Here is a 14225-nt window from a genome sequence, read left to right as displayed (position 1 = left end):
CTCTTTCTCTCTATTACGAGGTAGCGGCCCCTCGCATTTAGGAACGAAGAGAGGTACAGAAAAGCGTGCTATCCTTCTCAGCGCAACTACTACCCCGCTCTTCTTGGCCTTTCAGAAATCAGGGGGATGTCATACCCGGTGTCGATTGTAAACATGGACGAAGTTGCCGAGGTAAGTTCTGAAAATGCTAAAATAAACTCAGCTAAAGTGCATATGGAACATGTTTTTCGATGAGTTTTGTTAAGTTTAGTTTGGAGTTTTGGAAAATCCAGTTCATTGTTACCTCCCATTGTCACAAATAACTGGAGCGTGCTTTCTTTTCACTGTCTTTCAAACCGGACGCTAAGCGCCCCTGTGAAAGTCGAGCGTCGTAACCTCGAAGGGTCACGTGACGAGTTGGCGGTCCAGGCTATTTGGTCTATGCTCGTACTTAAAGTCGTTGTCTGTACTCAGAATTTGTCATGCGCACTCCGCCTCACTTGGTTTAAACAATTTTATTCAGAAAATGTTTTCAGATAACAAAGCCGCATACAATCACTTTGTAAATGGAGCACAACAAGCAAGGCTTATAGACGTGCTCTTAAAAGCAATATGATATTTTATTTGGCGGACGATACGGGGATTTGTAGACGGGAAAAAGATGGAGAAAAGATCAACAAGCGAAATACATATGCAAAAGCAACACTTAGGTGAGGTATGATTTGTTGGGGTCTGTTTTGTTCGTTTTTTGTGTGGAGTAGTGAACATGTCTACGATTTCCTGAAGACAGAAGAGGCAAACTGTTCAAGAAGAAAAGAAAGGTTAAGTTTATAGAACGTTTAAGTTTGGACAAAACGAAATATTCACAAGAACTTCCAACTATGTATCTGCCTTGAAAGTGGAAAAAACAAACAAGATAAACAACAGACACACATCGACAAGAACTGATACTGTGACTTATCTTTGAATTGGTGTACATGTAGCTTCTGAAATGGACGAATCAAAAGTACTTTTGTTTTTAAAGTTCAAGACTTCAAGCAAACTGGATTTCTCCATTTTGAGTGTCATCTGTATTGAGCGGCATGTAACCATAATGTAACACATCTCACCTGAATCTACCAGGACTATGGTGGCCCGTGCGGATACGGTTGACTGCACTCTCCCGTCTCATGTTACTACACCAGATCTGAAGACAAATAGGCCTATATTTCACAGACAGTCAGCTACAACATTGTGCCAAGAAATTGTTTTCAAGTGCATGCCACATAATTATGCCTCACATGTGTGTGGTCAGAAAATTACACATTAAAACAACTTATCGAAAAGCTCTCCTTCGCGATTTCTTATGATGCAAGTTATGGCATTAAAATAATTTTAACAAAACACGTTGAGAAAAGGCAGTGCTGAAATAGATAAGTCAGCATCTCTGTCGAAACAAAAGAACTTTTTTCAGTGCATACCATTTCACTGTATTTAGCACACTGACCAACGATAGTTGAGGTACTATCCCTCTCGTGTGAACAACCATGTTCACCACCAGAGATCTCTCCAGGTTGTGACATGGGATGAAGGCCTTCCCTAATTGGACATGGGATGAAGGCCTTCCCTAATTGGACATGGGATGAAGGCCTTCCCTAATTGGACATGGGATGAAGGCCTTCCCTAATTGGACATGGGATGAAGGCCTTCCCTAATTGGACATGGGATGAAGGCCTTCCCTAATTGGACCCAGAGTTTGACTTCGCGTAGAATGTTTACCAACAATGTAATGCCAAAGCTTCTTGCAGCCAGCTTCGCGAAGTAGACTTCGCCCATTATTAATGCCAGACATTACAGCATCCTTCTGCTTGGACATAATTATGTGACCCTCCACCACGGAATGAGTCGCATGTCACCTCGTACGGATCTGTGCTAGGCCTAATATACGTCCGGGGGGTGTCAGGTATCAGTGTGAGGGTCACCTTAGTCACTGACAGGCTTATAACTCGAAAAGTGTTCGCTCTTTTCTAAAACGGGTTTCACCACTGGGTAGAGCATACAAAACTCTTTACGAGAATGTAAAAATATAAAAATCATGCAAGGGTGACATGCGACTCATTCCGTGGTGGAGGGCCACATATACCAATGGTACACGCATTCACTTTATGTAAACAGGGGGCGAGGGGCGCATACAATACAGGTGAACAATCCCAACAAATAGGAGAAATAATCTGTCAGAGAAAATTAGGTCGTAATGTTGATGGAGCCGTAAAATAGAGGGGTCGTTCTGGGAGGTACCGCTGTATATGTATCCATTTGATGGAAACAGTGTTAATGTGACTATACTAGTTGCTAGATGACAGGGCTCCCCACAGTGCGCGTCCCTGCGTCCTATACGCACTAGAAGCCGAAAACACATCCTAGAAATGTATGGAGGAGGTCCCGGGACGCACCATGCTAAACTTTAAAAGAGCGGGTCCTGGGACGCACTGAATTGTATTTATCGTGCGTACCGAACATACTTTTTCAGACTGTAATCGTAGGCTATTTACACAGTTCACTGTGCGTGACCACAATGTTTTACACCGGGAGTTTTCGGATTTTAGAACCCTTTGGACCCTCTAAAATTCTGCACTGGTGGTCCACGGACCCTCTAAAATTCTGCACTGGTGGTCCACGGACCCTCTGAAATTCTGCACTGGTGGTCCACGGACCCTCTAAAATTCTGCACTGATGGTCCACGGACCCTCTGAAATTCTGCACTGATGGTCCACGGACCCTCTGAAATTCTGCACTGGTGGTCCACGGACCCTCTGAAATTCTGCACTGATGGTCCACGGACCCTCTGACAGTGGGGGACCCGGGACCCTCTAGAAGGGGCGTCCGTAGGGAGCCCTGAGGTGAGACGAACCTGAGCAAAGTTGATGAAGAAAAGCTGGGTGCTGTCAAAGGGCAGGCCTGGAAGTCTAGGCTCCTCTCCGTGATCCTTCACCCAGTTATTGTACGCCTGGAGCATGCATATAACGTTAAGACAGGTTTAAAGCGCATATTGAGACTTCCACGTACGAGCGCACGCACAGACACAAAAATACGGACAGACAGGCAGACACACACACGTACACGCACGCACACACGTAATCACAAATAATACACACATGCACGCACGCACGCACGCCGCACGCACGCACGTACGCAGACACACACACACACAAACAAACACATTATCATATGCACGCACGCACACACGCACCCACGCCCGCACGCACGCGCGCACACACACACAAACACTCAGACGCGCACACACACACAAACACTCAGACGCGCACACACACACACACACACACACATGTGAGAGTGTGCTTATTCACAGAGGACAAGGCACATATTAATTAACAAAAAAGAATAAAAAGATAACAAGGTTTCATTGAAAATAAAATCTGCATGGATGTTGACATTCAGCTGTGAACTTACAGCTGACAAACATAACTGAATAGAAAAAAAAAAAGACGAAAAAAAAAGTTCAGAAAGAAAGAAAAACTATTAAACAAAATCTACAACTGTTGCACACACACACACACACACACACACACACACACACACACACACACACACACACACACACACACACACACACACACACACACACACACACACACGCACACACACACACACACACACACACTCACACACACCCTTACAAAAGAGGGAACAACATATCAAAACGAAAGAAAAAAGACAATGAATGAGACACAAATCCAACCACTAATGAGGTCTCATTAGAAGCAGTGAAGCCTGCAAAACGAAACTCACCCGGAAGCTCTGTTTGAGACCTCCGTTATCCGCGATATTTTCCCCCTGCGTGTTCACCCCGTTTAGCTGTGGAAACAACAAAAGTAAAATGTAATGCTCAGATGACTCCCCTTCGTGTGAGAGAACAATTGTAGATGTGATTTTTTTTTTCTCAATGAATGGCCGTCATTTAAGGAACTTTTAGCGTACTGTTCCGCAGTCAAAATTAGTACAGGAAGAACATTATTTTGTTTAATACCTTTTGACATTTTAAATGCACGGTGTATAATTCTACATCCTAAACTGAAAGCAAACCTTTAGAAAAACAATCAAACGAGAGAGAGAGAGAGAGAGAGAGAGAGAGAGAGAGAGAGAGAGAGAGAGAGAGAGAGAGAGAGAGAGAGAGAGAGAGAGAGAGAGAGAGAGAGAGAGAGAGAGAGAGAGAGAGAGAGAGAGAGAGAGAGAGAGAGAGAGAGAGGAGACAACACCATACAACGATGCTCTTTTACTAAATGCACAACTCAGAAGTATCACTCAGATTCTCCTGGGAAAAAAACATAGAAAGCTGAGCAAAGGGAATCCAAAGACTGACTGACAGACAGACAGACAGACAGGCAGGCAGGCAGACAGACAGCCAGACAGACATAGAGACAGAGTCTTACTTTGGGTGGTGACGTCTGATGCATGAAATCAAACAATATAAGAGACAGGGTAGTATCTTATCGTACAAGTAATTGTTCATACTTGTGTAAAGATGCAAAGACAGTCAGACAAGAGTGATTTGATGCTTAATGAATAGGATACAAAGTAGACATCTTCTCTAGATACTTAGGCAAGCAAAAGCGGTCATTTCTTCATTAGCAGCCACGCTATCCAAAACTCACAGGAATCAAACATATTTCTTTACGCCATAACACCATGCCTCAAAACCTGTACAGGTGTGCGCTCAAGCCCCTATTACACACTGCTCTCAACATAAATCCAAGGATAGGTAACATCCGGGAACTTCAATATTGCGATAACCCACGCTACTCATCAAAATATTAATATCAGTATCATTAATAGAGACCGGCACGGTTGGCCTAGTGGTAAGGCGTCCGCCCTGTGATCGGGAGGTCGTGGGTTCGAACCCCGGCCGGGTCATACCTAAGACTTTAAAATTGGCAATCTAGTGGCTGCTCCGCCTGGCGTCTGGCATTATGGGGTTAGTGCTAGGACTGGTTGGTCCGGTGTCAGAATAATGTGACTGGGTGAGACACGAAGCCTGTGCTGCGACTTCTGTCTTGTGTGTGGCGCACGTTATATGTCAAAGCAGCACCGCCCTGATATGGCCCTTCGTGGTCGGCTGGGCGTTAAGCAAACAAACAAACAAAATCATTAATAGAAGGAAGGGGAACAACTCCTGCTGAGAAGTGGTAAGAGGGGGGACCACTGCACCACCCAGCCACCCTTTCGATTTGACGACATTGGGTAAAGGCTGTGCTAAGTTGAGCCCGAAGTCGACTTCACGAATACTTCATGAAATCTTTTTGCCAAATCCTCAGTGCCAAATCCTCAGTGCCAAATCCTCAGTGCCAAAGCTTAGTGCAGCCAGCTTCGGGAAGTGGACTTCACAAAGTGGACTTTGCCCAATGAATTTGAGCCTGTACGTACATTCATTTGTGCCTCAGGGACGGTGTAATTGCTGTACTGGTCAATGATGCACTGGGCTCGCTCCTTGAACTTGGCTATGGCGTCGTCAGTCCACCACTGCTCCAGGTTACCGTTCTTGTCGTGCTGACGTCCTGTGGAATGATGTCATCACTGACGTCATTACAAACATACATTGTCCGGATCCACTTTGAACATCTAAGTTTTATTCAACTAGCAATCTTTTCTTTCCCAGTCCTCTTCTTTCAGACGGGATTTGACCAACACATACTCTCTGACATTTTAGATGATCTGGATCAGCTGCGAGTCACTGGAGCGAAGTCCTTTCTGACGTCACAGTATATTGAACTCTTTCACAATATGATTCATGAAAAGGTGTTTTGAAAACAGACCTCGTCAGCTTAGAACGGTAGGTAACAGCATCAGCTGTACAAGAGATCAGTGCGCCTTCATTCATGTCACCTGTTATCTTACCTAATCATATGAATTACTTTTGTAACACTGCCAGTGACTTCATTCATACTTTTACTTGGTAGCCTATCAAGTGAAGCACTAACCTCTGTCGTCAAAACCATGTGTAATTTCGTGGCCGATGACGACACCAATACCGCCAAAGTTCAGAGACCTGGCGAAGAAAGAAAATAACAATAAGAAAACGGTATGCAACAACACGGCTGTGATGCCCCCCCCCCCCCCCCCCAACTCTCTCTCTCTCTCTTCCTCTCTCTCTCTTCCTCTCTCTCTCTTCCTCTCTCTCTCTTCCTCTCTCTCTCTCTTCCTCTCTCTCTTCCTCTCTTCCTCTCTCTCTCTCTCTCTTCCCCTCTCTCTCTCTCTCTCTCTTCCTCTCTCTCTCTCTCTCTCTCTCTCTCTCTCTCTCTCTCTCTCTCTTCCTCTCTCTCTTTCTCTCTCTAACACCAGCTTACTCCACTGTTATTTAAGCTTTCTCTTGGTGCAACACAGATGGAACAAGTTCAGGAACACCGTGTGTTAGGGGTAATCATTGATCGTGCACTCAAGTGGCGGACACACTTCCAGTATAATTGTAAGACATTATCAAAGAATGTTTTTTGGCTTTTCAAGTAAAAGCAATTTGCTGATAGAAATGTTTCACCATGCTCATATCATGCCTCACATAAATAATGTTTCAACTCTCTGGGATGGCAGCAGGGATGTGCGTCTAAGGACATGTAATTCTCTCTATCGTCGTTCGGCTGAGCTCATTGTTTGTGAAAACGTTTCGACTCAATATGAAGTTATCAATTCTGATTTTTTTTCTATTAAATAAGCATCTTCAGCTGAACAAGGCAATCATAATGCACACAGTATATTGGGAAAACATGCCGCTTTATGTTTCATCATAATTTAAGAAAGTCACCGACCGATATTATTATTATTATTGTGATCATTTTTTATGCGCCTAATCTAGATATAGCCCTAGGCGCTTACATATTAAATTCTGCCGGTTGAAATGGAATTTTTTTACAGACAGACAGACAAACAGACATTTTTTACACACAATATATAACGCATTCACATTGGCCAGTAAAGCTCAGTAGCCTATTAGGCGAGCATTCACCTTTCACGGCCTTTATTCCAAGTCAAACGGGTATTTGGTGGACATTTTTATCTATGCCTATACAATTTTGCCAGGAAAGACCCTTTTGTCAATCGTGGGATCTTTAACGTGCACACCCCAATGTAGTGTACACGAAGGGACCTCGGTTTTTCGTCTCATCCGAAAGACTAGCACTTGAACCCACCACCTAGGTTAGGAAAGGGGGGAGAAAATTGCGGCCTGACCCAGGGTCGAACACGCAACCTCTCGCTTCCGAGCGCAAGTGCGTTACCACTCGGCCACCCAGATATGGATCTGCCAACCTCATCCCACCAATTCCACGAATTCACCTTTTTAAAACCAGTCTTGCCTTTTCGGGTGCATACATTTGAAACTCACTGCCAATATCTTTGAAACGCTTGAAGTCAATTGAAAGTTTAAAAAAGTCTGTTCACTTCATATTTTGATGAGTTAGATGTTTCCGATCACCCCCCCCCCACACACACACACACACACACCTCCCGGGATAGGCTGGTTTTATAGACGGTTTTGTATATATATGTGATTGTACTTGCGGAGCTATGCTGCAGTTATGCTAAAATCCTCGTCATTGTTTTTCTATTGTGCCCTGCTTACATGGGTATTTTTAGCCAATAAGAATATCTCTTACAGGTATCACAAGCAGTAACAACCTACAACAGGAAATGGAAACTGTTCACCTACCTTGGATATGTCTTTTTGTAGAAAGGAGGTTGCAGAATCCCCGCAGGAAACACTGAAATAAAAAACCTCCGACTTCAATTGTACTGTGTTAGTATCAAGTCAGAAAAATTGAAACCCACAAGATAATTGCTGTTTTTTTTTCATGACCAACCGTAAACAATATAATTAAGCTTCTATATCTATATATATATACGACTTGTGTCTGTGTGTCTGTGTGTCTGTGTGTGTCTGTGTGTGTGTGTGTGTGTGTGTGTGTGTGTGTGTGTGTGTGTATTCGCGATGCACCTTGCACTACCTTGCGGGGCCTCAAACTAAAGCATGTACTATCTATATATATATATATCTATATATATGACTAGTGTCTGTGTGTCTGTCTGTGTATCTGTGTGTCTGTGTGTCTGTGCGCGATGCACGGCCAAAGTTCTCGATGGATCTGCTTCAAATTTGGTGGGCATATTCAAGTAGACCCGGGACACGACACAACCTGGTCGATATTTCAACACGTGCTCTCAGCGCGCAGCGCGGAACCGATTTTGGTTCCACCTCAGCTATTTTGGTTCCACCTCAGCTTACCCGGGCCCCCATACCGACACACCATAGCCGCTACACCACATCACAACGCCAAAGTTCTCGGTGGATCTTTTTCAAATTTGGACACCGTATTCAGCTACACCCCGGACACAATATCATCGATGAGATATTTCAACACGTGCTCTCAGCGCGCAGCGCTGAACTCATTTTCGTTTTTGTGTTCATTTCACCATTATAAGTAACTCTTCCTTATCTTCTCCAGTGTTTGGCGTTTATCTCCCTTCCTTCGTGTGGCTTTCCCGTTCAGTTGTAAGTTACTATTATTTTTAGAATGTCACTGCGCTGTCCACTGCGCTGTCCACAACGCTTCCCTTGCACCCGTAAGTTGTTCTTACTGTCAAAGTGAAAAGGTCGAATCAATTTATAGCCACGCGAAAAATACACTCTCACCTATCTCTATATATTTATAGATACAGATATGCATATATATATACGGCTTCTCTGTGTGTGTGTGTGTTTGTGTGTGTGTGTGGGCAAAAACCTATGTATTATAGAGTTCTGTTTGTGATGGGGTCTAGCGGCTTTTGTCTGTCTGTATGTTCTGGCATGTGAGAAGCCACAGCAGATGATATAGGGCTAAGAAATAAGCTCAAAAATTCTCAATCCCGTTTGACAGGACTTCGCCTTTCAAAGGTGATTGTGGTGAACCGCCACGCTGTCTGTCTCTGTCGCGCCGTTCACCCCAAATTCCCGTTTCTGAGGTACTATTTTTAGAATGTCACTGCGCTGTCCAGAACGCTTCCCTTGCACCCGTAAGTTGTTCTTACTGTCAAAGTGAAAAGGTCGAATCAATTTATAGCCACGCAAAAAATACACTCTCACCTATCTCTATATATTTATAGATATAGATATACATATATATATATACGGCTTCTCTGTGTGTGTGTTTGTGTGTGTGTGTGTGGGAAAAAACCTGTTGATTGTAGAGTTCTGTTTGTGATGGGGTCTAGCGGCTTTCGTCTGTCTGTATGTTCTGGCATTTGAGAAGCCACAACAGATAATATAGGGCTAAGAAATAAGCTCTAAAATGCTCAATCCCGTTTGACAGGACTTCGCTTGCAGAGGTGATTGTGATGAACCGCCACGCTGTCTGTCTCTGTCTCGCGATTCACCCCGGCGAAGCCGGGTATTCCTCTAGTCTTCTATATATATATACGACTAGTGTCTGTGTGTGTGTCTGTCTGTGCGCGATGCACGGCCAAAGTTCTCGATGGATCTGCTTCAAATTTGGTGGGCTTATTCAGAGAGACCCCGGACACAACCTCATCGATGAGATATTTCAACACGTGCTCTCAGCGCGCAGCGCTGAACCGATTTTGGTTCCACCTCAGCTATTTTGGTTCCACCTCAGCTACCCGGGCCCCCATACCGACACACCATAGCCGCTACACCACATCACAACGCCAAAGTTCTCGGTGGATCTTTTTCAAATTTGGACACCGTATTCAGCTACACCCCGGACACAATATCATCGATGAGATATTTCAACACGTGCTCTCAGCGCGCAGCGCTGAACTGATTTGGGTTTTTGTGTTCATTTCACCATTATAAGTAACTCTTCCTTATCTTCTCCAGTGTTTGGCGTTTATCTCCCTTCCTTCGTGTGGCTTTCCCGTTTGTAACTTACTATTACTATTTTTAGAATGTTACTGCGCTGTCCACTGCGCTGTCCACAACGCTTCCCTTGCACCCGTAAGTTGTTCTTACTGTCAAAGTGAAAAGGTCGAATCAATTTATAGCCACGCGAAAAATACACTCTCACCTATCTCTATATATTTATAGATACAGATATGCATATATATATACGGCTTCTCTGTGTGTGTGTGTGTTTGTGTGTGTGGGCAAAAACCTGTGTATTGTAGAGTTCTGTTTGTGATGGGGTCTAGCGGCTTTTGTCTGTCTGTATGTTCTGGCATTTGAGAAGCCACAACAGATAATATAGGACTAAGAAATAAGCTCTAAAATTCTCAATCCCGTTTGACAGGACTTCGCCTGCAGAGGTGATTGTGATGAACCGCCACGCTGTCTGTCTCTGTCTCGCGATTCACCCCGGCGAAGCCGGGTATTCCTCTAGTCTATATATATACGGCTTGTGTGTCTGTGTGTGTGTTCGCGATGCACGGCCAAAGTTCTCGATGGATCTGCTTCAAATTTGGTGGGCATATTCAGGTAGACCCCGGACATAACCTGGTCGATAAGAATTTTCAACACGTGCTCTCAGCGCGCAGCGCTAAACCGATTTTGGTTTTTCTGTTCATCTTCCCAGATCCATTCCCAGTAACTCTTCCTTATCTTCTCCAGTGTTTTGCGTTTATCTCCCTTCCTTGAATTCGTGTGGCGTCAATCCATATTCCCGTTACTATTTTTTAGAAGGTCACTGTCCACAACGCTTTCATCCCGGCGAAGCCGGATATTCCCGTTACTATTTTTAGAAGGTCACTGTCCACGACGCGTTCATCCCGGCGAAGCCGGGTATTCCTCTACTTCTTCCCGGCGAAGCCGGGGTACCCGGCGAAACCGAGTATTCGGCTCTACTTCTTTCCGGCGAAGCCGGGTACCCGGCGAAGCGGGTATTCATTCTAGTATATCATATAGAGCTGTTAATGTTGTTGTTGTTGTTGTTGTTGTATTTGTTGTTGTTGTTGTTGTTTCTACTTCTTGAATGTTCATTTTGAATAATGCCAGTGGATGACGGAATAAAACATTGCTAAAATCAAACTACTGCATCGCTCTGCCTAGTTAACCAGGAAAGTGTTCTGTCTGTTTAATATGGTACAAAAACCTATGTTGTTCTGCTGAGTATACCTTGATACCAAACTGCTACATGCATCTGCGCGATGCAGACCATTTAAAAGTACAGCATTAACCGATCCCTTAAACCGGTAACATGCTGATTACTTACTAATCTGATTTCTCTGTGGGTTGTAATAGGCGTTCACGGTGGAAGGAGCTGCTGACCACCTGAAAAAAAGAAACAAAACATTCGATTAAACATTCGAAATGGGAGAAACTGAATGAGACATATAGACACAGATTCGTTGATTGATTGATTGATGGTATGATTGATTCATTCATTCATCCATAAATTCATTGACTTTTAATACAAAGATAGATGGAAGGAGAAGAGAGAGAGAGAGAGAGGGGGGTACGGGAGAGAGAACGAACGAACGAACGAACGAACGAACGAACGAACTTTATTACTCAAGGATGGAGATTTTAGGCTCACGCCTAGTCTTACAATCTGTCCCTGCTAAACTAAGACATAAAAATAAAGACAATAAAAGGACAATAATCATACAGTATTACTAATTACAACATTACCTATACGAATACATAATGCATGATAGAACATTGAAATGTACATGTATGTCAATATAATACAAAGGAAAAGAAAAGTCGACTCACACGCGCGCCGCATGCCTGCAATCACGTTCGCACTCAATACAACACACACACTCACACACTCACACACACACACACACACACACACACACACACACACACACACACACACTCACACACACACACACACGCACATACACATATGCGCACATACACATATGAGCACACACACACAGACATATACGCACGCACAGACACATACACACGCAGACACACACACACACACACACATACACACACACACACACACACACACACACACACGCGCGCGCGCACATACACACACACACCAACAACCTCATCATCATCATCATCACGATCGAGAGAGAGGGAGAGAGAGGGGAGAGAGAGGGAGGGAGAGCGTGCTACCAAGAAAGAGAGAGAGAGAGAGAGAGAGAGAGAGAGAGAGATGCAAAACGAGAGAGAGACAGCTAGAGACAGATAGATCAATTAGACAGACAGAGCAAGAGACAGACAGACAGACAGAGACAGAAAGAGAGATAACTCACTTTTCCCTGTCGATGGGATCACGGAGTTGTCTCATGTTGTAGCGCACAGACTGCTCTATGTTGGTCACCACGTTGTCAAAGTACGACTCTCGTGTGTACGTGTACTGGGGCCATTACATATATACACACATTGTCAATATCACACCACACACAGTCACAGGTGTGTATGTGTACTGGGGACATTACATATATACACACATTGTCAATATCACACCACACACAGTCACACGTGTGTATGTGTACTGGGGACATTACATATATACACACATTGTCATTATCACACCACACACACAGTCACACACGTGTGTACGTGTACTGGGGACATTACATATATACACACATTGCCAATATCACACCACACAGTCACATGTGTGTATGTGTACTGGGGACACTACATATATACACACATTGTCATTATCACACCACACCCATCGCGATATAACCTTCGTGGTTGAAAACGACGTTAAACACCAAATAAAGAAAGAAAGAAAGAAAGATCACACCACACAGACAGTCACACGTGTGTATGTGTACTGGGGATATCAAACATACACGCACATTGTCAACATCACACCTCTTTTTTTTTTGAAGATGCATTTAGCATAGTCTTGGATGCCTGCATAATGTTGTTGTAATGTTATATATGTACGTAAAAGAAGTAAAACAAATGTGAGAAAGAAAAAACCAATCACAGAGAATACTACATGGCTTGATGTGTCGTGCCAGTTTACACAAGTTGCTTTTTTTAATTATCGAAATGCGAGTAAAAGCCAGCTTTTTAATATTCAAAAGGCTCGTGCAATCTTTGACGTCAAAGCAAAGAGACGTCACTATAGAAAGTATAGCGTGGCGTGTTAGTTCTAAAACTTCTTCCAATGGAAACAGCAAGTACAAAAGTGTTTCCACAATGACGTTTGTCTCGGTGACTGACTTTGGCATCATAAGCAGTGGAAAAGCAGGTCCCTGCCAAGCTATTTTGACACAACCTCATTTACATAATAAACAGACTTAGATAATGTAAATCATAACAGCGTTACAGAAACACGACTTACGTTTTGAAACAGTCCTGTCAGATACGTGACATTGAGGAGCTCATCCGGGTATCCAATCTTCTCCATGATGTGGTCATTCTAGTGGGAGAGAGAAACAGTTTTCAAGTGATTCACACGCTCAAATCAACACTTTTCACTTTCTCCAGTTAAGGTAATGTTCTGTATTATAGTGTATAGTATCTGTCTGTCTGTCTGTCTGTCTGTCTGTCTGTCTGTCTTGTCTGTCTGCCTGCCTGTCTGTCTGTCTGTCTGTCTGTCTGTCTGTCTGTCTGTCTGTCTGTCTGTCTGCCTGTCTGTCTGTCTGCCTGCCTGCCTGCCTGCCTGCCTGCCTGCCTGTCTGTCTGTCTGTCTGTCTGTCTGTCTGTCTGTCAGCCTGTCTGCCTGCCTGCCTGCCTGCCTGCCTGTCTGTCTTGTCTGTCTGCCTGCCTGCCTGTCTGTCTGCCTGCCTGTCTGTCTGTCTGTCTGCCTGTCTGTCTGCCTGCCTGCCTGCCTGCCTGCCTGCCTGCCTGCCTGCCTGCCTGCCTGCCTGCCTGTCTGTCTGTCTGTCTGTCTGTCTGTCTGTCCACTTAAAAGACCGCTGGGTCGAAGATCACGTGACTGTAACGTTTTGTTGTGTAATAATTGTACGTTCCAAAAACATACCTTTCTTGGGTTTTTTATTCAGAAATGTGGAACTTTGACAGTCTCTTTGTTTTTGGATGACCACACTTTTTGCAAAGAAAAAGTCAGAAGATAGCTAGGTATGTTGGTTGTTGATATTTCTAGTCTCGAGAACCCGGGGATTCATCCGAGAGCAATTCAGCACCGATCTTATTCCGTTTTGTTCTCGACCTGCTCAAACAATTCACATTTAGTTCGTATTTCATACCGCAAACGGTAAAAGGTTAATTGAAACTCAGATTCTTTTAAAGTCTGTAATTTAAATCTTCTTAAAAATATGTATCTCTTTCACAAGTAAACAATTCTTGTCCCGGAGAAAAGCATGGTCATCTTCCA

At 43.9% G+C, this 14225-nt stretch overlaps 2 protein-coding genes across 2 annotated transcripts in view; one reads left to right on the top strand and one right to left on the bottom strand.

Moving 5' to 3' along the window:
- Positions 1–14225, top strand: part of LOC138978035 (cleavage stimulation factor subunit 1-like) — a 100643-nt gene that overhangs the window by 28707 nt on the left and 57711 nt on the right. The window lies entirely within an intron of this gene.
- The window catches only part of LOC138978028 (neprilysin-1-like), a gene marked incomplete at its 5' end in the record, with an annotated part of 40158 nt that overhangs the window by 8990 nt on the left and 16943 nt on the right, over positions 1–14225 (bottom strand). Inside the window, 9 exon segments of the mRNA XM_070350647.1 lie at positions 1089–1165; positions 2870–2965; positions 3769–3834; positions 5401–5531; positions 5955–6022; positions 7676–7727; positions 11169–11227; positions 12178–12281; positions 13230–13307. Coding sequence (XP_070206748.1) covers positions 1089–1165; positions 2870–2965; positions 3769–3834; positions 5401–5531; positions 5955–6022; positions 7676–7727; positions 11169–11227; positions 12178–12281; positions 13230–13307 — 731 coding nt within the window.

The sequence above is a fragment of the Littorina saxatilis genome, linkage group LG10 (assembly GCF_037325665.1).
Source record: "Littorina saxatilis isolate snail1 linkage group LG10, US_GU_Lsax_2.0, whole genome shotgun sequence".
Taxonomy (NCBI): domain Eukaryota; kingdom Metazoa; phylum Mollusca; class Gastropoda; order Littorinimorpha; family Littorinidae; genus Littorina; species Littorina saxatilis.
The sequence above is the reverse complement of the archived record's forward strand: the minus strand, read 5'-3'. Positions and strand labels throughout refer to the sequence as shown.